A 27,148-nucleotide genomic window follows, 5' to 3' on the forward strand; every position below is an offset into this window, starting at 1 on the left:
CCCTCGTGAGGAATCCCCCTCCTTCCCCTGACCCTCAAAATCTTCTTGTGTTCCACCAGAAAGAGGGTCTCACAAACATCGCTGTGGATTTCTGTCGCTTTTAAAACTTTGGTGAGGCCACAATTGGAGCACTACGTGCAATTCTGGTTGCCCTATTACAGGAAGGAAGTGGAGGCTTTGCAAAGGGGACAGAAGAGACTTACCAGATGTGGCCTGGATTAGAGAGAGCATGAGTTATGGGGACAGGCTCGACAAAGTGGGTTTGTTTTCTTTGGAGTGGCAAACTTCAACATCCTAAGCTCCTAAACAGACTCATTCAGAGACTTGAACGTTGCTCACCATTTATCACTGAATATTTATATTTCTGTATTTGCAGTTTGTCTACATTTTTTTTCTTCTTGAGAACCGTTTAGTTACAGGTAATTAGAAATTCCGCATGGCCCAAATGAAAAAGAATCTCAGGGTTGCCTTGTGATATCATGTATGTACTAACAATCAATTTGAACTTCGAACTATCGATATGGATCACGTGCAAGCAGCAGAGTCTTAGATTAAGCTGGACATTATGTTTTAGCACAGATTCTTGGGCTGCTCCCTGTGATGCACTGTTCAATAGATGCAACTTCTCAGTATTAACTCAAGATTCCAGTGCCTGCAGTTCGGGTGACCCCAAGCCTGTCTATTTTCTTGTTCCATTCCTGTTCCTTGATTCCCTCCTCCAGTTTCGCCCAGGAAAACATCACAAGAACTTCACCCGAACCATCGTTATCAGTGCCCAGCCGAGTGCATGAAACAATCCGACAGGGGTGAAGGTGTCTCCTGCCTCGATCAGCCACAATTAAAATTTCCACTGGCTCAGAAATTAAAATCAGCAAAGATATTTATTTTAAGAATAAAAGACGCTGTCAACAACAGAAGACGTACCAGGCTGTAGCAATTTAAGGTTGGTTAGTGCAAGGTAATTACTGACAAAAGACAAAGGAGGAAAAACCCAACACCCAACCCCAACCAACCAATTTTCCCCTGCAACCGCTGCAACCGTGTCTGCCTGTCCCGCATCGGACTTGTCAGCCACAAACGAGCCTGCAGCTGACGTGGACATTACCCCTCCATAAATCTTCGTCCGCGAAGCCAAGCCAAAGAAAGAAAATTTACAAGGAGAGTTTATTCTCGTTAGGATACCAGCTGTTCTTAGTGACACATCCCACCCCAGCCACACTCTCTTCTCCCTGCTCCAGTCGAGAAGATTCACATGTGCGAGGTCACACACCACCAGATTCAAGGTCAGTTTCTTTCCCGCTGTTATCAGAGTCCTAAATGGACCACACACCAGTAAAATTGATCTGTTCTAACGGATCCCTCTCTAACCCTGCACTTCAGAACTGTTTTCGTTGCTGCACTGTGTATGGGGTGTCCAGCTGGAATGCTCACAAAACAAACTTTCTCATTGCACCTCAGTGCACGTGACAAACTTGAACAACAAAGATGGCCTGGGTTTAAGATCGGAGGGAGGCGGTTTGGAGGCAGACCGAGGTGGAAATTTTCCCAAGAGTCTGGAACTCATTCTGAGGAGGTGGAGGGTGATACTCTCACAACACTTGCATATCTGGACAGTATGTTAATTTCCAATGAAGTCCCAGCTAATGAACCTCTTCCACCTTTCTTGCACATTGTACCCCAAATACTGGGTTGTAAGAAGGATTCTTCTGCGAGTAGTCAAACAAGTCAGCTCCAACATGCATACAGCATCTAAAGTAGAAGAGCACTACTTACAGTGTAGAGATCCAATGAAAAATTACATCAATTAGAAATTAATTCTGAAATAGGATTTGTTCAAGGCCTTTAATATAGTAAAATGGCCAAGTTGTTTCATCAAGACATCAGACAGTATTTACCCCAGAGAAATATCGGGGCAGATTACTGAGCAAGCAAGCATAGAACATCAACGAAGAACATCACACGGAAGGGAGATGGAGGGAGTGCAGGTAGAAGGTTCCAGACAGAGGGAGCGTGAGAGAGAGTGTGCACAAGAGAGAGTGTGCGAGAATTGGAGGGATTTGGATGTAAAGACAATTAATTTACTGTCATAAACACAAGTACAATGTGGACATGCACCAATGTAAGATGAGGATTTTAAACTTGAATTACTTCCAGTCAGAAACCAAATACAGGTCAGGAGTATAAATACCATGGCGAGGAATACAATGCAATTTAGGGAAGGAGCATTTTAGAACAAGCTTAAATGTATTGGAGATTCTGACCTAAACATTTGAAGTTCACAGGTTACAATTAAGTGGTCTGCCAGCAGAGGGCAATGGTGGGCTATCGTTAGCTTCCTGCCGAGGTAGAGAGAATGAGGTAACAGGTAAGAGTTTGGAAACCCAGCTCTCACCTAAGTCCTGCAATAAAGTCCCAAACCTGCCTGGGCTGAGATAGACAGTTAAAACTTTAAGATCAGTGCAAAGCACAAGTAGTTTCACAAAGCAAGAAAGGCAGAGGGCAATCCCAATGCAAGTCTGGGCAAAGAGCAACGTGGTGAATCCGCTCAAGCGATGCCAAAATACACATTAAAACATAATCCAGAGAGAAATGCCAGGACTTGGCTTGAATAAAACGGGACATAATGTTTTACGTGTACCTTGGAGTGCAAACATGCCTCAAATTAACATCCTCTCTGACAAAGCCGCCCTCTTCTGGCGCTGCAGCAAAGGCTTCCCAAAGACAGCAGGGTTGCTGGGTTAATTGACCACTGTAACTGGTCCCTTATGATTCAGCGAGACTGGGGGAGTTGCTGAGAATCTGTGGTATTCTCTGCCCAAGGAAGTAGTAGATGATGCCTTATTACATAGAAGTAAGATGCAGGCGGACATATTTTCGCATAATAAGGGAGTTGAGAGTCACAGGCAAAAGGCAGGCAGGTGGAGTTGACTCCACGGGCAGATCAGCCACGATCTTATTGAATGGTGGAGCAGATTCCTGCTCCTACTTCCAATGTCCTTAAAAATACGCTTAATGTAGCATTATCGTGTCCAAAGGAACAGCACAGACACAGTGGCCACAGGGCCTGTTTCTGTGCTGTCTCTGTCTGACTCCACGAAGTGTCAGCCGACATTTGTACACAGGGGCCTGGAGTGGGATTTGTACCCATGGTCTCTCTCAGGCCAGAGCGCTGTCCACTGAACAACGGCAAAGCTTGGTTCAACTGGCAGGACAGTTCAAAGTAGAGAACTATGTGGAATAATGCAAAAATAATGTTACCTGGAAAATTATATTTTCACCCAGGTGGACATCCATCTAAACCACATGATTTGCTATTTTATACACGTTCATCAAAAGGATTGAGAAATTACTGGCCGGCCTGTATTCGTGGGTAAAACACAATAGGGCTGGAGACGCTGTGATTGTAGTAAACACACCAAAATACCGGAGGAACTCAGCTGGTCTTTTCAGCATCTATAGGAGACAAAGATATTATCGCCGACGTTTCAGGCCTGAGCCCTTCTTCAAGGAAAAAAATATCAGAAAAGGCAGAAAAGTCCCAGAATTCAAACAATGGGGGGAGGAGTCCAGACCAACAAAAGATATTAATTGGATAGGATAAGGGACAAGGTGAGAATTCATCATTGCCTGTGTGAAAGGAGACAAGGACTGGAGAGACGATGAGGGAAGAAGGGGGTGGAAGGGTTTTTTTTAACAAAAGCCAGAGAAGATGATATTAATGCCATCTGGTTGAAGGGTGCCCGGTCGGAAGATAAGGTGTTGTTCCTCCAATTTACAGGTGGTTTCAGTCTGGCAGTACAAGACAATGGACAGACATGTCGGCAAGGGAATGGATGGAGAATTGAAATGAGTAGTAGTGGTTAACCTGATAACAAGCTCCACATGGGAATGGATTGTGGTCAAATCAGAAGAGGTCAGTCTGGACGATTACGGAGACATTGATACAGGGACATGGATAGAAAAGGGTTCAGAGGGACAAACACAGCCAAAAGAACTAGCTCAGGTGTTTAACAAATCTTGTAGAGTTTTTCAAGGAAGTCACCAAGAAGATAGTTGAAGGAAAGGCTGTGGATATTGTCAACACGGACTTCAACAAGGTCCCACATGGGAGGTTAATTCACAAGGTTAAGACACTAGGCATCCATAGAGAAGTTGTAAACTGGATTTGAAATTGGCTGAGTGGGAGAAAACAGAGTGTGGTAGTGGATCATTGGTTCTCATACTGGAGGCCTGTGATGAGTGGTGTGCCTCAGGCATCTATGTTGGGACCATTGTTGTTTGTTGTCTATATCAATGATCTGGATGATAACGTGGTAAACTAGATCATCAAGTTTTCTGATGACACAAAGATTGGAGGCGTAGTGGACAGTGAGGAAGATTTTCAAGGCTTGCAGAGGGATCTGGACCAACTGGGAGACTGGGCCAGTAAATCGATGATGGAGTTTAATGCAGGCAAGTATGAGGTGTTGCATTTTGGAAGAGCAAATCAAGGAAGGATGTACACTGTACATGGTCGGGCACTGAGCAGTGTGGAGAAGGAAAGAGACCTGAGGATACAGGTACATTGTTCCCTGAAGGTGGTGTCACATGTGGACAGGGTTGTAAAGGACACTTTTGGCATCTTGGCCTTTATAAATCGAAGTATTGAGTTTAGGAGTTAGGATGTTATGTTGAAGTTATTTAAGACATTGGTGAGGCCTAATTTGGAATATTGTGTGCAGTTCTGGTCACCTAACTACAGAAAGGATATCAATAAGATTGAAAGAGTGCAGAGAAGATTTACTAAGATGTTGCGAGGTCTTCAGAAGTTGAATTGCAGGGAAAGATTAAACAAATTAGGACTTTATTTCTTGGAGGGAAGAAAAATAAGGGGAGATTTGATAGAGGTTTACAGAATTATGAGGGGTATAGACAGAGTTAATATAGATAGATTCTTTCCACTTAGATTAGGAGAGAAATACAACAGGACATGGCTTTAGGGTGAAAGGGGAAAGGTTTAAGGGCCACATTGGGGGGAACTTCTTCACTCAGGAGTGGTGGGAGTGTGGAATGAGCTGCCATCTGATGTGGTGGGTGCGGACTTGATCTTAAGATTTAAGAAAAAATTGGATGGATACATGGATGGGAGAGTACTGGAGGGTTATGGAATGGGAGCAGGTTATTGGACCAGCTGAATAATGGCTGGCATAGACTAGAAGGGCCAAATGGCCTGGTTTCTCCGCTGTAGCGTTCTACGGTCCATGCTGTACAATTCTAGGATTCTAATAGTCGAACACAATTTCCAGCTTTGCTGGAACATTCTGCCGGAATAATTCCGCACATCTACACGAAAACATAACTGTGATATCTCTCCCCAAAAGTTTTGTCACCATGTAATTTACTGAATTCGCATGTGAAGGAATAGCCCTTGAACAATACCCCAAGTGGGAGATGACCGGACCAGGTTTGTGGGCATTGGGTCTCTGGACTCCAAGGACATGGGAATTTTCTCTCCACTACTTTTGTAACACATGACCCAGAAGCCACCTCTATGTCCCCCCCCCCTCCTCCTCTGTGCTCCCATCACCATTTCTTACCTACCCGTCCATAACCATCTCTCCCAACAAAAGCTTTGTCTAAATATGACACAGACTTGTGGTGAGAGGGGAACAGATTTAAAAAGGGATCTGTGGGGCACCTTCTTCACACAGTCTGTAGAACAAGCTGTCATAAGTACTTTTTTTTTAATTTTTTTTATTTTTCACACCATAAACCACATTAACCATGATACATACTTTTTCCTTTTCAAATATATACAGTGCCATTTTCTCCCCCCCCCCCTCTCCTCCCATCCCACCCTCCCTATCTCCCCACCCCCCCCGTCCATTTAAAGTACAAAATCTAGGATACATTAAACCAGTCAAACAATGCTGTCATTCAATAAAAATAAACAAGAAATTCCACTGAGTCAATTCTTTTCATTTCCTTCTCCTTTCATTAATTTAGGTAGTGAATGTCCCCGGTAGGTTTTCGCTATTGTGTTTCATGTAAGGCTCCCATATTTGTTCAAATATTTCAATATTATTTCTTAAACTATATGTTATTTTTTCTAATGGAATACATTTATTCATTTCTATATACCATTGTTGTATTTTCAAATTATCTTCCGATTTCCAGGTTGACATAATACATTTTTTTGCTACGGCTAGGGCTATCTTAACAAATCTTTTTTGTGCATCCTCCAAATCAATTCCAAATTCTTTGTTTTTTATGTTACTTAGGAGGAAGATCTCTGGATTTTTTGGTATATTGTTTTCTGTAATTTTATTTAATATTTGGTTTAGATCTTCTCAAAATTTTTCTACTTTCTCACATGTCCAGATTACATGAATTGTTGTTCCCATTTCTTTTTTACATCGAAAACATCTATCAGATACTGTTGGGTCCCATTTATTTAACTTTTGAGGTGTAATGTATAGCCTGTGTATCCAGTTATATTGTATCATACGTAACCTCGTATTTATTGTATTTCTCATCGTTCCAGAACATAACTTCTCCCATGTTTCCTTTTTTATCTTTATATTTAAATCTTGTTCCCATTTTTGTTTAGTTTTACCATTTGTTTCCTCATTCTCCTTTTCTTGCAGTTTAATATACATATTTGTTATAAATCTTTTGATAATCATTGTGTCTGTAATCACATATTCAAAGTTACTTCCCTCAAGCTGCTTCCTAATTTGTCCTTCAAGTAGGATCTCAATTGGTAATATGCCAGCGCTGTATCTTGAGTTATATTGTATTTATCTTTCATTTGTTCAAAGGATAATAATCTATTTCCTGAAAAACAATTTTCTATTCTTTTGATCCCTTTTTTCTCCCATTCTCTAAAGGAAAGGTTATCTATTGTAAAAGGGAGTAACTTGTTTTGCGTCAATATTAGTTTTGGTAATTGATAATTTGTTTTATTCCTTTCTACATGAATCTTCTTCCAAATATTGAGTAGATGATGTAATACTGGAGAACTTCTATGTTGTACCAATTTTTCATCCCATTTATATAATATATGTCCAGGTATCTTTTCCCCTATTTTATCTAATTCTAATCTAGTCCAATCTGGCTTTTCCCTTGTTTGATAAAGAATTAAGTTAATAAATTTACAAATATTGTCTGTTGTGCATCTTTTTTTAATAAATCCAGTTTGATCTAGATTTACCATTTTCGGTACATAGTCGGCTAATCTGTTTGCTAATAGTTTAGCTATTATCTTATAATCTGTGCTAAGTAATGATATTGGTCTATATGACGCTGGTGCGAGTGGATCTTTCCCTTGCTTTAGTATTACTGTAATTATTGCTGTTTTACATGAATCTGGTAAGCTTTGTGTTTTATCAATCTGGTTGATTACTTACAGGAGGGGAGGAATTAATAAATCTTTAAATGTTTTATAGAATTCTATTGGGAATCCATCCTCTCCTGGTGTTTTATTATTTGGTAATTTTTTTATTATCTCTTGTATTTCTACTATTTCAAATGGTTCTGTTAATTTATTTTGTTCCTCTATTTGTAGTTTTGGTAGTTCAATTTTAGTTAGAAATTCATCTATTTTCCCTTCTTTCCCTTCGTTTTTAGTTTGGTACAATTGTTCATAGAATTCTCTAGAGTTTTCCTTGATCTCCTTTGGATTATATGTGATTTGTTTATCTTTTTTCCTTGATGCCAATACCATTTTCTTAGCTTGTTCTGTCTTAAGATGCCATGCTAGAATTTTATGCGTTTTTTCTCCTAGTTCATAATATTTCTGATTTGTCTTCATTATATTCTTCTCCACCTTATAAGTTTGTAATGCTTCATATTTTATTTTTTTATCTGCCAATTCTCTTCTTTTAGTTGTATCTTCCTTCATTGCTAATTCTTTTTCTATATTTACTATTTCCCTTTCCAACTGCTCTGTTTCCTGATTATAGTCCTTCTTCATCTTGGTTACATAACTTATTATTTGCCCTCTAATGAACACTTTCATTGCATCCCATAGTATAAACTTATCTTTCACTGATTCCGTATTTATTTCAAAATACATTTTAATTTGTCTTTCAATGAATTCTCTAAAATCCTGCCTTTTGAGTAACATGGAGTTTAATCTCCATCTATACATTCTTGGAGGAATGTCATCTAACTTTATTGTTAATATTAAGGGTGAATGGTCTGATAATATTCTAGCTTTATATTCTGGTTTTCTTACTCTATCTTGCATACGAGCTGATAACAAAAATAGGTCTATTCTTGAGTATGTTTTATGTCTAGCCGAGTAATATGAATATTCCTTTTCATTTGGGTGTTGTTTCCTCCATATATCCAAAAGTTGCATTTCTTCCATCGATTTAATTATAAATTGGGTTACTTTGTTCTTTCTGTTAATTTTTTTCCCAGTTTTGTCCATATTTGAATCCAAATTCAGATTGAAATCCCCTCCTATTAATATGTTCCCTTGCGTATCTGCTATCTTCAAAAAAATATCTTGCATAAACTTTTGATCTTCTTCGTTAGGTGAATATACATTGAGTAGATTCCAAAACTCTGAATATATCTGACATTTTATCATTACATATCTCCCTGCTGGATCTATTATTTCCTCTTCTATTTTAATTGGCACATTTTTATTAATTAATATAGCTACTCCTCTTGCTTTTGAATTGTAATACGCTGCTGTTACGTGTCCTACCCAATCTCTCTTTAATTTCTTGTGCTCCAATTCAGTTAAATGTGTTTCTTGCACAAATGCTATATCAATTTTTTCTTTTTTCAGTAAATTTGGCAGTTTCTTCCTTTTACTTTGGTTATGTATTCCGTTAATATTTAAAGTCATATAGTTCAGCGTAGCCATTTTATACTTTGTTTATCTTCCCTTTCCGTTTCTCCATCATCACCTTTCCTTCTTATCCATTTCTGCTTTCTTGTTTTGAACACTTTATAAGACAACATTTCTAAAACATCAAACATTTTCCTTATTCTCCTATTTAAAACTTCTTTAACCCCATTCTCCCCTCCCCCTCCTGAGTTGTCCTTTATCCCTTGTCGAACAACCACATCTCCCCTCTCCATTTGGATTTGCGAATTCACTCGCAAACGTCAGCTGATTTTGCAGTGACCGTAACTCCTCCCCACCCAGCCCCCCCCAGAAAAGATTTCAATTTTCATATGTAACAAAGGTCACTCTTTTAATTCCCTTCTTATTCCCTCTATTCCATTTCCCTCCCTTATTAATTCTTGTCTATACTCTATATATTTTCCTCTAAATACGGATACATTCATGTATGCACACTATATATATATATACACACATATACCCCTTTACACACATACATATAGATCGTGGTCATTTTTACTCTTATTACATCTTCATCTCTCTGCTTGTTTTGTAGTTGTTCTGCAAATTTCCTTGCTTCCTCTGGATCCGAGAATAGTCTGTTTTGTTGCCCTGGAATAATTATTTTAAGTACCGCTGGGTACCTTAACATAAACTTATATCCTTTTTTCCATGATCGTTTTCGCTGTATTGAACTCCTTCCTCTTCTTCATGAGTTCAAAACTTATGTCTGGATAGAAAAAAAATTTTTGACCTTTATATTCCAGTGACTTTTTGTCCTCTCTTACTTTCTTCATTGCTTTCTCCAATATATTTTCTCTTGTTGTATATCTTAAGAATTTTACTAAAATGGATCTTGGTTTTTGCTGTGGTTGTGGTTTCGGGGCTAAAGTTCTATGTGCCCTCTCTATTTCCATTTCTTCCTGTAATTCTGGTCTTCCCAGGACCCTGGGGATCCAATCTTTTATAAATTCTCTCATATTCTTGCCTTCATCTTCCTTAAGGCCCACTATCTTTATATTATTTCTTCTATTATAGTTTTCTATTATATCTATCTTCTGAGCTAACAGCTCCTGTGCCTCTTTAGCTTTTTTATTAGATTCTTCTAATTTCTTTTTTAATCTTCTACTTCCATATCTACAAATGTTTCTCGTTTTTCCATATTTTCCACTCTTTTTGCCAATTCTGATATGGCCACTTCCATTTTATTCATTCTTTCTTCTGCATTCTTAATTCTTCTTTTTATCTCATTAAATTCTTGTAATTGCCATTCTTTCACTGATTCCATATATTCTTTAAAAAAGATACATCCATTGTCTTGCTTTTCTCTTCTTCTTCCACATCTTTCTGTTCTTCTTCTTCTACTTCCTCTGGATTGACCATCTGTTGTTTCCTTGTTTTCTTTTTAACCCTCTTCTTTCTTGTTGTCGTTATTGTCTGTGTTCTGCACCTGCTGCTGTGCTGCAGGTGTCTCTCTCAGCTGTGGAGATCGACTCCGCAGCTGTTCCCCCCTCCCGTCAGTGTGTTTTTTTCATGCGCATGTGCGGTTGTGCACTTTTACTCGGCTCTGCGAGCCATTTTTGTAGTCCCGAGCCCGGGACTTCCACTGACCTGTGGGAGCGGGCCTCTCTCTCCGCGGCGGGCGTCTTCGGACAGGTAAGGCCTTCACCTTCTTCTTCCGACGTCTTTCCTTCTTCTTTTCTTCCCGTTGTTTTTGGTTTTTCTTTCTTCGCTGCCATTTTCTCTACACTTTTACTTTCACTTTGTTTTGGTTTTTAAGTTTGTGCCTTTGCTTTTTCTCTATCTTTTTTTAACTTTTCTGGAGAGGGCTGGAGTTCCCCGACCGGCCACTACTCCATCACGTGACTCCTCCCAGCTGTCATAAGTACTTGATGGTCACCCTAGACTCAGTGGTCGAAGTTTCTGCGCTGCCATAGGACAGGTAGGAGTAGGGTCAATTGTTATGTTTAAAAGACATCGAGACAGCAACAAAGAAACTGTGGCATGGATGGTGTAGCAGTTTGCACAACGCCCTTACAGCGCCAGAAATTGGGACCAGGGTTCGAATCCCGTGCTGTCTGTAAGGAGTTTGTACATTTTCCCCATGTTTGCACGGGTTTTCTCCAGGGGCTCTGGTTTCCTACAAAACATTCCAGGGTGTGGGGTAGGATAATTAGGCATAAATTGGGTGGCATGGACTCGTGGGCCAAAATGGCCTGTTACCGTGCTGTATGTCTAAATTTTTTAAATTAAAAATGTAATATGGGCTGAACGCAGGCAAATATGACAAGATTTATTTCCATGCTGTAAGACCCTACATTTAACTGGAGTCTATTTAGCTGGACTGGCCTCCTGCTTCAAGGCAGCTGCTCAGAATGTCAGACCTTAAATACGCTATTGCAGACGATACTAAGATAGGTGGAATAGTGGATAATGATGAAGGTTTTCAAGGATTGCAGAGGGATTTGGGCTGCTTAGAAAAGTGGGCTGAAAAGTGGCAGATGGAATTTAATGCTGATAAGTGTGAGGTGCTTCATTTTGGTAAGAAGAATCAGAACAGGACAGACGTAGTAAATGGGAGAGCATTGATGAATACAGAAGAGCAGAAGGATTTAGGAGTAACGGTACATCGTTCCCCTGAAGGTAGAAACTCATGTGAATAGGGTGGTAAAGAAGGCTTTTAGTATGCTGGCCTTTATCAATCATTGCATGGAATATAGGAGTTCGGAAGTGATGTTGAGATTGTATAAGGCGTTGGTGCGGCCTAATTTAGAGTTCTGTGTGCAGTTCTGGTCGCCTAATTATAGGAAGGATATAAACAGAATTGGTGCGAGACCACAGCCTTGCTTCACGCCATTGTTAATGGAGAAGGGTTCAGAAAGCTCATTGCTGTATCTGACCCGACCTTGCTGGTTTTCGTGCAGTTGGATAACCATGTTGAGGAACTTTGGTTCTCGCACCAACCCTCTTTTCAATCTTCTTCAGCATGATGCTGAACCAAGCCATGAAAGACCTCAACAATGAAGACGCTGTTTACATCCGGTACCGCACGGATGGCAGTCTCTTCAATCTGAGGCGCCTGAAAGCTCACACCAAGACACAAGAGAAACTTGTCCGTGAACTACTCTTTGCAGACGATGCCGCTTTAGTTTCCCATTCAGAGCCAGCTCTTCAGCGCTTGACGTCCTGTTTTGCGGAAACTGCCAAAATGTTTGGCCTGGAAGTCAGCCTGAAAAAAACTGAGGTCCTCCATCAGCCAGCTCCCCACCATGACTACCAGCCCCCCCACATCTCCATCGGGCACACAAAACTCAAAACGGTCAACCAGTTTTGGCTGCACCATTTCATCAGATGCAAGGATCGACAATGAGATAGACAACAGACTCGCCAAGGCAAATAGCGCCTTTGGAAGACTACACAAAAGAGTCTAGAAAAACAACCAACTGAAAAACCTCACAAAGATAAGTGTATACAGAGCCGTTGTCATACCCACACTCCTGTTCGGCTCCGAATCATGGGTCCTCTACTGGCATCACCTACGGCTCCTAGAACGCTTCCACCAGCGTTGTCTCCGCTCCATCCTCAACATTCATTGGAGCGCTTTCATCCCTAACGTCGAAGTACTCGAGATGGCAGAGGTCGACAACATCGAGTCCACGCTGCTGAAGATCCAGCTGCGCTGGGTGGGTCACGTCTCCAGAATGGAGGACCATCGCCTTCCCAAGATCATGTTATATGGCGAGCTCTCCACTGGCCACCGTGACAGAGGTGCACCAAAGAAAAGGTACAAGGACTGCCTAAAGAAATCTCTTGGTGCCTGCCACATTGACCACCGCCAGTGGGCTGATATCGCCTCAAACCGTGCATCTTGGCGCCTCACAGTTCGGCGGGCAGCAACCTCCTTTGAAGAAGACCGCAGAGCACACCTCACTGACAAAAGGCAAAGGAGGAAAAACCCAACACCCAACCCCAACCAACCAATTTTCCCCTGCAACCGTTGCAACCGTGTCTGCCTGTCCCGCATCGGACTTGTCAGCCACAAACGAGCCTGCAGCTGACGTGGACATTTACCCCCTCCACAAATCTTCGTCCGCGAAGCCAAGCCAAAGAAAAGAATAAACAGGGTGGAGAGAGTGCAGAGAAGATTTACCAGAACGTTACCTGGGTTTAAGCATCTAGAGTACAGGGAGAGATTGGGCAGATTAGGTCTTTATTCTTTGGAGCGTAGAAGGTTGAGAGGGGATTTGATAGAGGTATTTAAGATTATGAAAGGGATAGACAGAGTGGATGTGGATAGACTATTTCCATTAAGAGTAGGAGGGATTGAAACAAGAGGACATAAGTTAAGAGTTAAGGGGCAGAGGTTTAGAGATAACATGAGGGGGAACTTCTTTACTCAGAGAGTGGTAGCTTCCGGGAGAAATAGTGGCGGCAGAGTCAATTTTATTATTTAAGAAAAAGCTGGACAGGTATATGGATGAGAAGAAGGTGGAGGGTTATGGTCATTGTGCAGGTAGGTGGGACTAGAGAGGAGTTTTTGGTTCGGTGCGGACTAGAAGGGCGTAATGGCCTGTTTCCGTGCTGTAATTGTTATGTTATGTTATATGTTATCTTCACATCTGCAGTGAACAGGCTTGTGGTCATCAATCACAACACACAACTTTGGATGAATCATCCACATCGGAAAAGGATCTTGTAACTTCTCATCACCTCAGGCATGATGTACAGTTGTTCAACATAACAGCACAGTACAGACCTTTCAGCCACCCAGTTGCAGGGAAGATATCAAAAAGCTAGAAATGGGGCAGAAAAGATTCACGAGAATGTGACCGGAACAGGAGGGCTTCCAAGGAGAGGCTGGGACTTTTCTCCTTAGGGAACAGATGGCTAAGGGGAATCTTATAAAATCCTGATGGGCATAAATAAGATAAATAGTGGTAGTCTGCTTCCCCCAGAATAAGGGAATCTAAAACTAGAGGGCCTTGATTGAACGTGAGAGGGAAAAAGATTTAAAAGGGATCTGAAAGGCATCTTTTTCAGAGAGGGCAGTAAGTATATGGAACAAGGTGTCACAGGTACAACAGTAAAGTCTCAAAGATATTTTGAAAGGTGCATGGACAGGAATGGAAGCGGGATAAGGAATGAGCACGAGTGGACATCTTGGATATTTCTTTGCAGTAAAACTGATTCTATTACTTTGTTGTGTGCACACATTAATGTAGAAGTTCAAAAATCGAGATGCCCTAAGTCTGGACCACCCGAGAATCCTGACTTCTCAAAAACCCTCAAACTTTTTTAATTTTGCAGGCTTTTGGTGCACGCTTGCATGCATAAGCATCACAGATGCAGAGGTCACCATATATTGCATACGATTTACAAACCCATAATAATGGATCCTAAAGTAGACGAACTTCACAGTGGGAAGAGAAAGAAAAACGCATTCAAATTGAATAACAAACTTGAAAAAAAATTAAAAATTAGAATGTAGTGTCAACAATATTGTTAAAATGCAAACAAGCAACATCAGAAACTCTACACTTTACGATATATAAAAGGTTACTGCAGAAAAGTCCACGGAAACAGTAATTAAATTTGTAGAATATAATCATAGCTTCAGTCTTCAAGGCATCAAACGTGGTGCAGAATAATCTTATCACAAAGAAATCACAAAATCGTAAACAAGGTAATGTACAAAAGTATTTATAGAAAGGACGGCACGGTTGACGTAACAATCAGTGAAACGCTTTACGTCGCCAGTGATCGAGACCGCAGTTCAAATCCAACGCTGTCTGTAAGGAGTTTGTACGTTCTCCCCGTGTCTGCATTGGTTTTCCCCAGGGGTTCTGGTTTCCTCCTACCAGGGTTGTAGGTTAATTGGATGGGCCAAGATGGCCTGTTACCGTGCTGTATGTCTAAATTTAAAATTTTAAAGCTGTAAGTGTCAATCAGTGCAGATGTTCCATCCAGAAGCAGTGCAGCTTTATTCCTCCTTAAATTTGAATTCCCGAGAATTTGAACCAATTCAATCCCCGGCAGGCCGGATTTTTGGTCTTTCACTGTACAGGATCAAGTAGTTGAAAAAGGGAAAAGCACAAAATACCTTGTAGGAACGTGTAAAATGTGGCCTCTTTGAATTAATCGCAATGTCAGCAACATGTACATTCACAAAAGAAACCATACTTACAACAAATCTACTGTTAACTTTTTCCAAAATCTGTTTTTCATTTAATGCCATGGACTCTCCCTTCCGTTTCTTTATTCTCTTCTTTTCCAGCTTTTTACATGCGTACATCTTCCCGGTCGCACGCACTTGGCAGGCACACACCTGAAATGGGTACAGCAGCCTGTCACAATCTACATAATTCAACCTGCAAGGCACAGCTCAGGTGAATGGTCACAGACTGCTTAATTCTTCCCCCCCCCCCCACCTACCCAGGGTCTAGGAGTCTAAAACAGGGCATCGGCTTGAAACGAAAGATAAAGGCGAGATGAAGGGCAACTGTGTCCACATTGCGTGGCTGTCACATGGAACAAGCAGTCGAAAGGAGTGTTAAAGGTGAGAATAATTCCAACGTTTGAAAGATACAGTAAAACCCCACTACCTGGAATTCAAACATCCAGGGGAAAAAAAAATCAAAGAAAATAAATTTTAAAAATTTTAAATGAATAAGAATTTAAAAAAAAGCAAGTTTAAAATGATAACAGTAAATGTTCTCTGAAATAACACATAAACCATTGGTGAAAATGGGAGCAAATATCTAGCCTTGGTCGTGCTTTGCTCATAGCAACTGTTTGAATGAAGTTGTGTGAAACAGCAATGGCATCGCCCAGGATGAGGAGCTGGTTGACGCTGTTTGCTGTTGAGGTGACTCTCTTAAAATGTCTCCTGATCCCTGCTTGTAATAGTCATCCCGGTCAGAGGCTTTATCTGTAAACTTGGGGGATGGGAGGTTAATTATCTATAATATTATTGTTCGTCTTTCATGTGGCTCCGTGGAGGGGGAGGAACCTGCAGATGCAGCAACTGTTAAATGTTTTCAAAGAATGTGACTGAAAATAAAGTAGAATGCTTTAAGTTTATATATTCATGCAAGTGAAATTTGTTCAGGGCCTTTTAAACTGTTTATTCTAAATGCAGGTGAATTAGATCGGCACTCTAAAAGTCTCAAGCAAATGGAAAATGCACTTATCCGGCATCTACAAATCCCCAAAGATGCCGAGTGCCAGGGGTTTTACTATATTTAGACAGGTGAATGAATGGATAGAAGAAATATATGGGCCTCTGTACCCCAATCTTCAACTGGATCCTTGACTTTCTCATCAGAAGACCACAGTCAGTACGAATTGGAAACGTCTCCTCCACCCCCCCCAAGGATGCGTGCTTAGCCCACTGCTCAACTCATTATACACCCATGACTGTGTGGCCAGGCACAATTCCAACACAAGTTTGCCGATGACACCACAATTGTCGGCAGAATCATGAACGGCAACGAGGAAGTGTACAGGAAGGAGATCAATCAACTGGTTGAATGGTGTAATGACAACAACCTTGCATTCAACGTTAGCAAAACCAAGATTACTGTGGACTTCAGAAGGAAATCAGGAGAAAACGACCCAGTTCTCATCAAGGGCTCAGTAGTAGAGGGTCAAGAACTTCAAATTCCTGGGTGTCAATATCTCTGAGGATATGTTCTGAAGCCTCCATGTCAATGCAATCATGAAGAAGGCTCACCAGCAGCTATACTTCATGAGGTGTCTGAGGAGATTTGGTATGTCACCAAAGACTCTGGTAAACTTCTACAGGTGTACAGTGGAGAGCATTCAGCTGATTGCATCACTTCCTGGTATGGAGGCACCAATTCTCAGGACAAGAATAAACTGCAGAGGGTTGCAAACATCACAGGCACCAGACTTCACTCCATCGAGGACATCTACAGGAGGCGGTGTCTTAGAAAAGGATCCTCCATCCTCAAAGACCCCCTCCACCCTGGCCATGCCCTCTTCGCTCTGCTACCATTAGGAAAAAGGTTCAGGAGCCTAAAGACAAGCACCCAGCAGCACAAGGACAGCTTCTTCCCCTCCGCCATCAGATGCCTGAATAATCAATGCCTTACTTTTTGTGCATTACAATGTTTACTTTTTTGTAGTAATGTTGTAAGATGGTTATACTATGAATGTTTGCTCTATGATGCCACCACAAAACACCGAATTTCAGGGCAATAAATTCCAATTTTGAATGCAGGCAAATGGGATTAGCTCAGGTTGGCACCCTGGTTGGCACTAACAAGTTGGATCAAAGGGCCTGTCACCATGCTGATTTTTCTTTTTACAATTTTGACATACAACACGGTAACAGGCCTTTGTAGCCCAAGAGCTCGAGCTGCCCAATTGACTTACAAACCCTGTATATTTTGAAGGAGGAAACCCACACAGACACGGGAAGCATGTACAAACTCCTTACAGACAGTGCTGGATTCAAACCTGGGTCAACAAATAGTCCAACAAAACTCCCAACTTTGCTGGAAAAATTCAGCCCATTTGCAGGACTGCATGTGACTGTGAGATCTCTCTCATAAAGTTTTATTACTGTGACATTCAATGAACTTCATGTTGAGGAATGGAGCCAGGATTACTCACACTTAAGTTGGAACATTCTGCAGAACTTATTCAGCACATCCGCAGAGACCTCAACAGGGCTGCGTGCAACTGTGGTAAGGGTTGAAAATCGACAGACTATGTCTGAAACTCTCCTTTAGGTCTTCACACTAATATGTGAGCTCTTCCATCTCCAAGGATAGGCCAGTTCAACCCATGGGCCTCAGGTTAATCAGGTGTCAGTTGATGGGAATCTCTATCGAAAGAGGTTTCAACACAAGAGGACACGTCGCATTTGTAGAGGACTTTGGGGGACCAATCTCTGAACTACCACACAGTTTGGCCTCATTACCAAACACTGATGCCCCAATATCAGGAGAGCATTTGTTCGAACAGTGTCCACCTCCTCCAAAGCAAACAGCAAGAAGCTAGAGGGACTCAGGGGTCAAGCTGCATCCAAGATTAGAAATGGTCTGCCAATGTTTTGGGTCAGGAACCTATAATCGAGACTGGCAAGAGGTGGTTTCATTGAAATAAGCAATATTCTGAGAGAGATAAGTGAGACCCGCTACTTATCCCAGCTCAGGAGCTTGTCATCAGAAGTAAGACCAGAAAGAGTGCAAGGACATTGTCCTTGCCCAACAGTGTCATTATCTTTTGAACCCTATACACACAGGATAAAATTATGCACAGATGGATGTTTTTTTAAAAATTTAATTTAGAGATACAGCGCGGAGGTTAGGAAAGGTTTCGAGGAAAATTGGCCAAACGCAGGCAAGTAATAGGGGTATAGATAGGCCACTGATTAAGCATGGACTAGTTGGGAAAACTCCATGGATCTGAGAGACAGGACAAACATTCAACTGATGTAAAACTGATCTGACTGAATACCAGAGAGGGTTGAGGAGTAAAACCACAATGCTGGAGAATTGAATGGCATCAGCCATGATCGTACTGAATGGCAGAGCAGGCTCGATGGGCCATTTTTGGCCTACTCCTGTTCCTACTTCCTATGTTCCTAACTCAACAGATCAAACCTCTCCCTCCTCACAGAAAAGGACAGCATGGTTATCTTAGCTGTAAGCACAACACTGTTGCAGCGTCAACAACCAGGACCAAGGTTCGAATCCTGTGCTATATGTAAGGAGTTTGTACATTCTCCATGTGCCTGCTTGGGTTTCCTCCCACCGTTCAAAAATGTACCAGGGGTTGTAGGTCAATTGGGTGTAATTGGGCGGTACAGGCTTGTGGGCTGAAAGGACCTATTACCTTGGTGCATGTCTACATTTTTTAAAATGTTTAAAAATTTAAAATATATAACAAAACTGCATACCTTATATAGCAAAGATAAAGATACATAACCAACGTTTTGGGCTTCAAGTCAAGTCACCTTTATTTACGTTCATACCATGATCACACGGTAAAGAAGAGATAGCGTTTCTTCAGGACCACGGAGCATATTTACATAAATATAAGTTAGAATATAAGTTAAACACGCTGAAATATTAAGACGCATACAGTAAAAGCCCACGCTACACTATCCATGTTTTGGGAATTCTGGAGTCTGATGGCTTGGGAGAAAAAACTGTTGCCCAGTCTGGATGTAAGAGCCCTAGTGCTATGGTACCTCCTACCCGATGGCAGAAGTGAGAACAGTTTACATGAGGGGTGTGCGAAGTCCTTCACAATGTTTATTGCCTTTCACCTGCCTCGTGTGTTGTAGGTGTCCTTCATGGGGGGAAGAGAGCCCCCCAATGATCTTTTCCACTGATTTCACCATCCTCTGCAGAGTCTCGCGGTCCGAGGTGGTGCAGCTTCCAAACCAGGCGGTGATGCAGTTGCACAGGATGCTCTCGACACATCCTCCGTAGAACGTAGTGAGGACGGAGGGAGGGAGATGGACTTTCCTCAGCCTTCGCAGGAAGTCGAGGCGCTGCTGGGCTTTCTTGGCTACGGAGCTGGTGTTAAGGGACCAGGTGAGATTCTCCAAGGAACTTGAAACTTGATGACCAATTGGTCTGCATGGGCCCTCCTGAAGGGCTTGAGCCCTTCATCAAGGAATGATCAAAATGTGGGCAGGTGCCAGAACAAAATGGTGGGGCGGGGGGGTGGGGGGGCGTCCTTCCTCTGGTTCCTACTTCAGCACTCACCTCGCCAAATCCTCCTTTGCCAAGCACCCGGTAATGCCGGAAGGTGTTTTTTGTTGCTGGCTGCCTAAAAAATTGAAAGAAGACAAATCTGTTATAGTTACAGCCTGGGAAAGAAAATGAACTCAGAAGCCAGGAAGAGGAATTCACCCCTTGCTGCTGACGGCACTCATAGGGGCACCTGGCACCTCCAGCAGGACTGAGGTGCAACAAGAAAACAGACTCCAGATACACATATGAAATTTTAACAGAAAATATTAATGCTATAGTCTGAAGAGGGAGATTACCTTTCCAGCCATTTCCACTGTAGGAACCGTGAGAAATACATGCTTTCTTGGTACTCTGTGAAGGGCCCACCACTCAGGTAATCATGAACAAATCTGCAATTAAAAATTATTGGGATTAAAATACCAGATGCAACAGACAGGAAGCAAGTGCAGCTGGAGTCCAGGAAATAGGCGTCAGATGAGAGCCAAGAAGTAGCCTTTGGGAGTGGACACTGCTTAGCAGTGCCAACTTCATTGTCAGACGCAGGTTTTTGAGCAATCGAAGTAAAAACATAATGCTGGAGAAACTCAGCAGGTCATGCAATTTAGAGAGCAAAGATAAAGATACATGACCAAAGTTTCGAGCTTGAGGCCTTCATCAAGGTATGAAAAAATGTAGGCAGGCATCCGAACAAAATGTTGGGGGGGGGGGAGGCAGAAGATGATAGGTGGATAGGGGAGGGAGGCCACACCAGCAAGCAGGGAGGAGGGGTGGCTCTGTGAATGGAGAGGGAAGGAGGCGGAGACCGTAGGGAAGAGACAGAGGGGTGGGGAAGAGAGGGAGAATGGGGAGTGGGCTATCAGAAACCAGAGAAGTCAATGTTAATGCTATCCTGTTGGAGAGTGCTCAGATGGAAAATTAGGTGTTTCTCATCCAATTGACAAGTGGTCTTGGTTTCACAGTACAAGGCCACGGACAGCCATATTAGTGCGGGAGTGGGACGGAGAATTGAAGTGGTTGACCACTGGGAGATTATTGTCACTGATCAGGACAGAGCAAAAGTGCTCAGTGAAGTGATCTCCCAGTCTGCAACCAGTCTCTCCGATGTAGAGGAGACCACAACGGGAGCACCAGATGCAGTAGACGACTCCTGAAGATTCACATGTACTGTTGCTTCACTTGGAAGGTCTGTTTGGGGTCCTGAATGGTGGAGAAATACAATTTTGCCAAGAACACTTCTACCAAATTGTTACAAAAGGCTGAGGATTCTTTGACCCCCCCCCCCCCTCCACAAAAGAGGCTGACATTGCATTTGACCTCCGGAGGTTGTCAGTAGATGAAAAACACTAAAGTCTGTAGATGCTGTAATTGTAGTAAAAGCTCACTGGAGGAACTCAGCCTGTGACCACAGGAGATTCTCTGCTTGTGCCCATACCTCCTCCCTCACCACCATTCAGGGCCCCAAACAGTCCTTCCAAGTGAAGCAAAATTTCTCTTGTGAATCTGCAGGGGTTATTTACTTCATCTGGTACTCCCGCTGTGGACTCCACTACACCAGAGACGGGGCGCAGACTGGGAGATCATTCTGTTGAACACCTTCACTCTGTCCACCGCAATAGCCATTTCAAGGTTCAATGTAAAATTCAATTTATTATCATGTAATGAAGACAGTGTGACATTACATGAAATTTAGGCTGGCGTAGTGGTTAGCGTAACGCCTTTATAGCATTAGCGACCAAGACTGGGGTTCGAATCCTGCGCTGTCAAAAAGGAGTTTGTACATTCTCCCTGTGCATGCTTAGGTTTTCCCCGGGGGTTCCAGTTTCCTCCCACCATTTGAAATGTATTGGGGGTTATAGCTTAGTTCGGTGTAATTGGGCGGCACGGGCTCGTGGGCCGAAATGGCCTGTTACCCCATGCTGTGTATCTAAATTTAAAAAAAAAATTAAATTATTTTCATCTGCTGGAAGGCAGATAGATTCACCGTCGGAAGAAAATGACTGAAACGCCTCTTACAGTCAGAGGAAGAGAAGCCAAAAATGAGTCCACTCAGAGTCACCGTGGGACCATGGATTCAAATCCAGCGCTCCCGCAGCCACATAGAGTCCAGTCCAAATCATCCACATCCGAACCTCCGACATGATCAGGAACCCTTCAGCTATGCTTGAGTCGGTCTCCAGCGGTCTGCAGCCTGGTTTGAATCCCTCAACTGAAGACTCCAGCAGCCCACAGCCTGAGTGGGTTTCTTGCCTACAATTCCCCATCCCATTCTCATGCAGACATTTCTGTCCAGGGTCTCATGCATTGCCAGAATGAGACTGTAATGATATGCTATTACACCACTAGGTCACCAGGGGCCACCACCTGACGACCTTGTATACATTCTGACCTAGGCTTGCACAGAGGCAAGACCTAGCTGTATATATTCGTCTATTAAAACTAGCATTTAACTTGCACTCTGTCTCGTGTGGTTGATGTGAGTCACAAAGACCTCCTGCAATTTGGAGGAACAACATCTCATCTTCCTTCTAGGCACCCTCCAACCAGATGGTATTAAAATGGACTTCTTTGGTTTCTGTTAAACCCCCCTGCCCACTTCTTCCCCCAGCTTTGTCTCTCCCTCTTTCTTCTCCTTTCCTTGTCTCCTTTTACAGAGCCAAAATCAATTCTCACCTCTCCTCATAACCATATAACAATTTACAGTACAGAAATAGGCCATATCAGCCCTTCTAGGCCGCACCGATTTACGTGAAACTCCATTAGTTCCACCTACCCACTCCCTTGCCCATAACCCTCCAACCCCCTCACATCCATGCACTCATCTAACCTCCTCTTAAATGACAGAATTGACCCTGCCGCAACTACCTCTTCCTGAAGATTATTCCACTCAGCCACCACTCTCTGAGTGAAGAAGCCTCCTCTTATATTACTCCTAAAGTTTTGCCCCCTAACCCTTAACTTATGACCCCTTGTTCCATTCTCCCCTGCCCTCAGGGGAAAGAGCCTATTCACAACTACTCTATCTATTCCCTTCATAATTTTAAACACCTCCATCAAATCCCCTCTCAACCTTCTACACTCCAATGAATAAAGTCCCAGTCTACTCAATCTTTCTCCATATCCAAGATACTGCAATCCAGGCAACATTTTCGTAAACCTTCTTTGCGCTCTCTCCACCTTATTTATATCCTTCCTCTAATTTGGAGACCAGAACTGCACACAATACTCCAAACTTGGCCTCACCAATGCCTTAAACAGTCTCAACATCACCTCCCAGCTCCTATATTCTATGCTATGATTTATAAATCCCAGTCTTCTTCACCACCCTATCTACATGGGAATCCACCTTCAAGGAACGCTGAACCATTATTCCAAAATCCATGGGCCAACAATTGTGTTATATTACTTCTAAAATTTTTCCCACTTCTTTCTTTGGCTTGGCTTCGCAGACGAAGATTTATGGAGGGGTAATGTTCACGTCTGCTGCAGGCTCGTTGGCGACTGACAAGTCCGATGCGGGACAGGCAGGCACGGTTGTAGCGGTTGCAAGGGAAAATTGGTTGGTTGGGGTTGGGTGTTGGGTTTTTCCTCTTTTGTCTTTTGTCAGTGAGGTGGGCTCTGCGGTCTTCGTCAAAGGAGGTTGCTGCCCGCCGAACTGTGAGGCGCCAAGATGCACGGTTGGAGGCGATATCAGCCCACTGGCGGTGGTCAATGGGGCTGGCACCAAGAGATTTCTTTAAGCAGTCCTTGTACGTCTTCTTTGGTGCACCTCTGTCTCGGGGGCCAGTGGAGAGCTCGCCATATAACACGATCTTGGGAAGGCGATGGTCCTCCATTCTGGACACGTGACCCACCCAGCGCAGTTGGGTCTTCAGCAGCATGGATTCGATGCTTGCGGACTATCCCTTACAATTAACACCTTTTGTTGGACTGGACTCCTCCCCCCTGCCATTCTTCATTCTGATGCCTTCTTGTTCTTTGCTTATAATGTCGGGAATATATCTCAACCTCTTATGGATGCTGCAAGACTGGCTGAGTTCCTCCACCATTTCCGTGTGTTTTTTTTAAACCATTGTCAGTAGGTCCCCAGCATTACAGGAGAATTGTGGGATTACAAATCATTGGTTCCTTCCAAGAGCCAACACAGGCACGATTATCCAAACAGCCTCCTGTGCTTCAAGGGTCTGGAAGTTGGGGTTGCATAGGCCAAGGAAGGAGAGAACCAAAGCTGAATGGTGATGGGCAAGGTCATCTGAAAGCAACAGGGTCACAAAAGGGGCAGAAAGTAGATAATACCACCAAACTTGGCATAGAGAAAAAATGCAGTTTCTGAACAGAAACATTCCTGAAAGCCAAATAAATTGGCCACTGAGTTCTTTATTCAAAGTTCAGATTTATTGTCAAAGTACAAGCATTACAGCACATACAACCCTGAGATTCTTTTTCCTGCGGGCCAGGAAGAATTTCAACCTATTGGTAATGTTAAAAACTGTACTCAAGATATGCATACAATACATATTTTGGTTGTTATGGTTCACAGTGTGAAAATTTTTTAAAAATAAAATAAAATATGCATACAAGAGAGAAATGCAAAGAAAGAAATATTAAAAAATTAGATTGGCACTGCAATATCAAATTAATAAGATAGAATCTCATTACTGTAATATATTTCCATTTCAGGATCCACAAATTTACAAGCAGAAAGCTTCCACAAATATGGGCATAATATTGGCCAGATAAATAATTAGTAGATTTGTCCGATGTAGTCAGTGCACTCTGGAAAATTCCTTTTCTGGAAAACTGGCATGTGGGATCAAACAGGTCCGTCTGAGGAAGACAAGCCGGACACTTTGCCTAAAGCCTCCACCAAAGCTGGTGCCTGGCAGCAGTGAGCTTCCTCAGTGACATAAATTAGTCATCTGTGTGGGTTACCCACCATTTTCCCTTTGTATACTTGAATGCCCTGGTATGTAATGGAAACTCTGCGCAGAAGTTTCTCTCACTGTGTTTATAACCCTGCACTTATGTGAAACAAACTTTGGGCCTGACAAATAATGTACCCACATAAGTAAGCAAATCTGAGAAATCTAACAGAAAATAACTCACTCGTTAAACATGAAACGTTCTGTCAATCCATTGCAAATGCTCTCTGGCGCAGGCCCAAACTCTCTTTTACAACACTCCTGTCAAGCATTTTGGAACATTTCACCACTGTAAAGAGGTTGTGTAAATGCGGTTGCCAAGGAGGTGTGTTTTTAAACACTCAATCTTTGACTCAAGAGCCAAATGTGCCTTCTGTCAGAAGTGTCACCCACAAAAAACTAATTCAGAAACTACCTTCACTCCTTGAAGGAAACAGCTCTGAAAATATTCTTAACAAACATTCCCACCCCCCCCACACCCCCCCCCCCCACCCCCACCAACGTCAACCATCAAGTTATGTTCCGTCTACCATTCTCTTTGGTAAACAAGTGAAGGAAGTGGTCATTTAAACTTGACCTCTTTCTGGGGTAAAAGCAGATTCTGCTGCGTTCGCTGGGGGAAGGCAGAAGACAGGCAAAGCACCAAGGATGGCTGCAACCACATCTCATTAATGCAATGTTTGAGTGTTCATGAAAACATCCCTCAAACCAACACCTACACATAACCCCACCCACAACCTCTCAAAGCACATTTGACCGCAGGAGAAAAATCTCACCACGGAAAGAATAAAGCCTCATACTTGTCAGAGGAGACATCTGAAAGCAAAAAAAACAACCTGCTGGAGGAACTCGACAGTTTGTGGGGGTGGGTGGGAGTGTCGGGAGGATGTGACGGCTCAGGTCAAGACCCTGCATGCCAACTAAGAGTGGAGAGGGAAGATAGGCAGTATAGAGGAGAGTGGTGAGGCAAGGGCCAAAGAGTGATTGGTGGAGCAAGAAAAGGGTGAAGGATGATGATACAGGTTTACAGCATGGAAACTGGTCCTTCGGCCCAACTTGTCCATGCCGACCAAGTTTGCCAGTTTGTTCCACATACCCACCATTCTCTGTGTTAAGAAGGTACCCCCTCATGCCTCTTCTGAATCTTTCCCCTCTCACTTTCAATCTTGGTTCTCTAGTTATTAAATTTAGATATACAGCATGGTAACAGGCCCTTTCAGCCCACGAGTCCGTGCTGCCCAATTACACCCAATTAACCTACAACCCCCAGTACGTTTTGAACATTGGAAGGAAACCAAGGCCCCTGGGGAAAACCCATGCAGACACAGGGAGAGCGTACAAACTCCCTACAGCCTGCGAGGGATTCAAACCCTGTCCCCCCGTTTGCTGGCATTGTAACAGCGTTGTGCTAACCATGTTTGTTAGACCCCTCGCCTTGGAAAAGGCCAAGGCTAAACTTTATCGATGTCTCTCTTGATTTTATAAGATCAGCCCTCATTCTCCAACACTCCAGGGAAAAAAAGTCTCACCCTATCCAGGCTCTCCTTACAACTCAGCCCACCAGTTCTGGTTACATCCTCATGAATCTTTTCTGTACCCTTTGCAGTTTGATGCAATCAGATGTTCTTCAACCATATAACAATCACAGCACGGAAACAAGCCATTTTGGCCCTTCTAGTCTGCACCAAACTAAGTCCTCTCTTCTAGTCCCAACTAACTGCACCCTGCCCATATCCCTCCATTCCCCTCCCATCCATATACCTATTCAATTTTTCCTTAAATGACAAAATGGACCCTGCTGCCGCTACTTTTCCAGGAAGCTCATTCCACACAGTCACCACTCTCTGAGTGAAGTTCCCCCTCATGTTGTTACTTCTAAACTTTTGCCTCTTAACTCAAATGGACTCAACTCTTAACTCAAGTGGACAATCTGCTCCATTCCTGGTCACTCTCTTCTGTATCCTTTCCAAAGTCCACACATCCTTCATGAAATGAGGCAACCAGAATTACACACAATACTCCAAGTTCTGCCAACCCAAAGTTTTACATCGCTGCAACATGACTTACTTTTATACCCCTGGTCACAGCTAAAATAGCACCCTTCTTCCACTGTCTTCCAAGGACCAGCCAATCCTGAATCCAAACTATCAATTCACCATGGATCCCATGCACTTTTAGCTTCTGGATCAGCCTACCATGAGAAACCTTGTTTTTTTTAATTTAGACATTCAGCATGCTACCATGCCACCCAATTTATACCCAATTAACCTACACCCACAGAACAATTACAGCACAGAAACAAGACACTTCGGCCCCTCTAGCCTGTGCTGAATCATTTTTTTGCCTAGACCCACTGACCTGTACCCAGTCCATTGCCCTCCTTACCTTTCCCATCCATGTACCTGCCGAAATTCCTCTTAAATTTTGAAATTGAGCCCTCATCCACCACTTCAGCTGGCAGCTCATTCCACACCCCCACCACTCTCTGTGTGAAGAAGATCCCCTCCTCATGTCTCCCTAAACTTTTCCCCTTTCACCTCTAACCCATGTCCTCTGGTTTGTATATCACCTACCCTCAGTGAAAAAAGCCCATCTATATTTACTCTGTCTATCCCCCTCATAATTTTAAATACCTCTATTAAATCTCCCCTCAT

General features: G+C 42.7%; 1 protein-coding gene across 13 annotated transcripts in view; it reads right to left on the minus strand.

Moving 5' to 3' along the window:
• The window catches only part of LOC138765122 (G protein-coupled receptor kinase 5-like), a 203,458-nt gene that overhangs the window by 33,697 nt on the left and 142,613 nt on the right, over positions 1-27,148 (minus strand). For 11 of the 13 annotated variants that reach the window (XM_069941964.1, XM_069941908.1, XM_069941941.1 and 8 more), the window contains 3 exons: positions 19,872-19,964; positions 19,588-19,651; positions 15,027-15,167 (listed from right to left, as the gene is read on the minus strand). In XM_069941964.1, coding sequence (XP_069798065.1) covers positions 15,027-15,167; positions 19,588-19,651; positions 19,872-19,964 — 298 coding nt within the window. Of the gene's footprint in view, positions 1-15,026; positions 15,168-19,587; positions 19,652-19,871; positions 19,965-24,678; positions 24,777-27,148 lie in introns of those variants that run through there. The other 2 variants (XM_069941984.1, XM_069941990.1) reach the window with 2 other exon arrangements.

This window comes from Narcine bancroftii, chromosome 1 (genome assembly GCF_036971445.1).
Source record: "Narcine bancroftii isolate sNarBan1 chromosome 1, sNarBan1.hap1, whole genome shotgun sequence".
Classification (NCBI taxonomy): Eukaryota; Metazoa; Chordata; class Chondrichthyes; order Torpediniformes; family Narcinidae; genus Narcine; species Narcine bancroftii.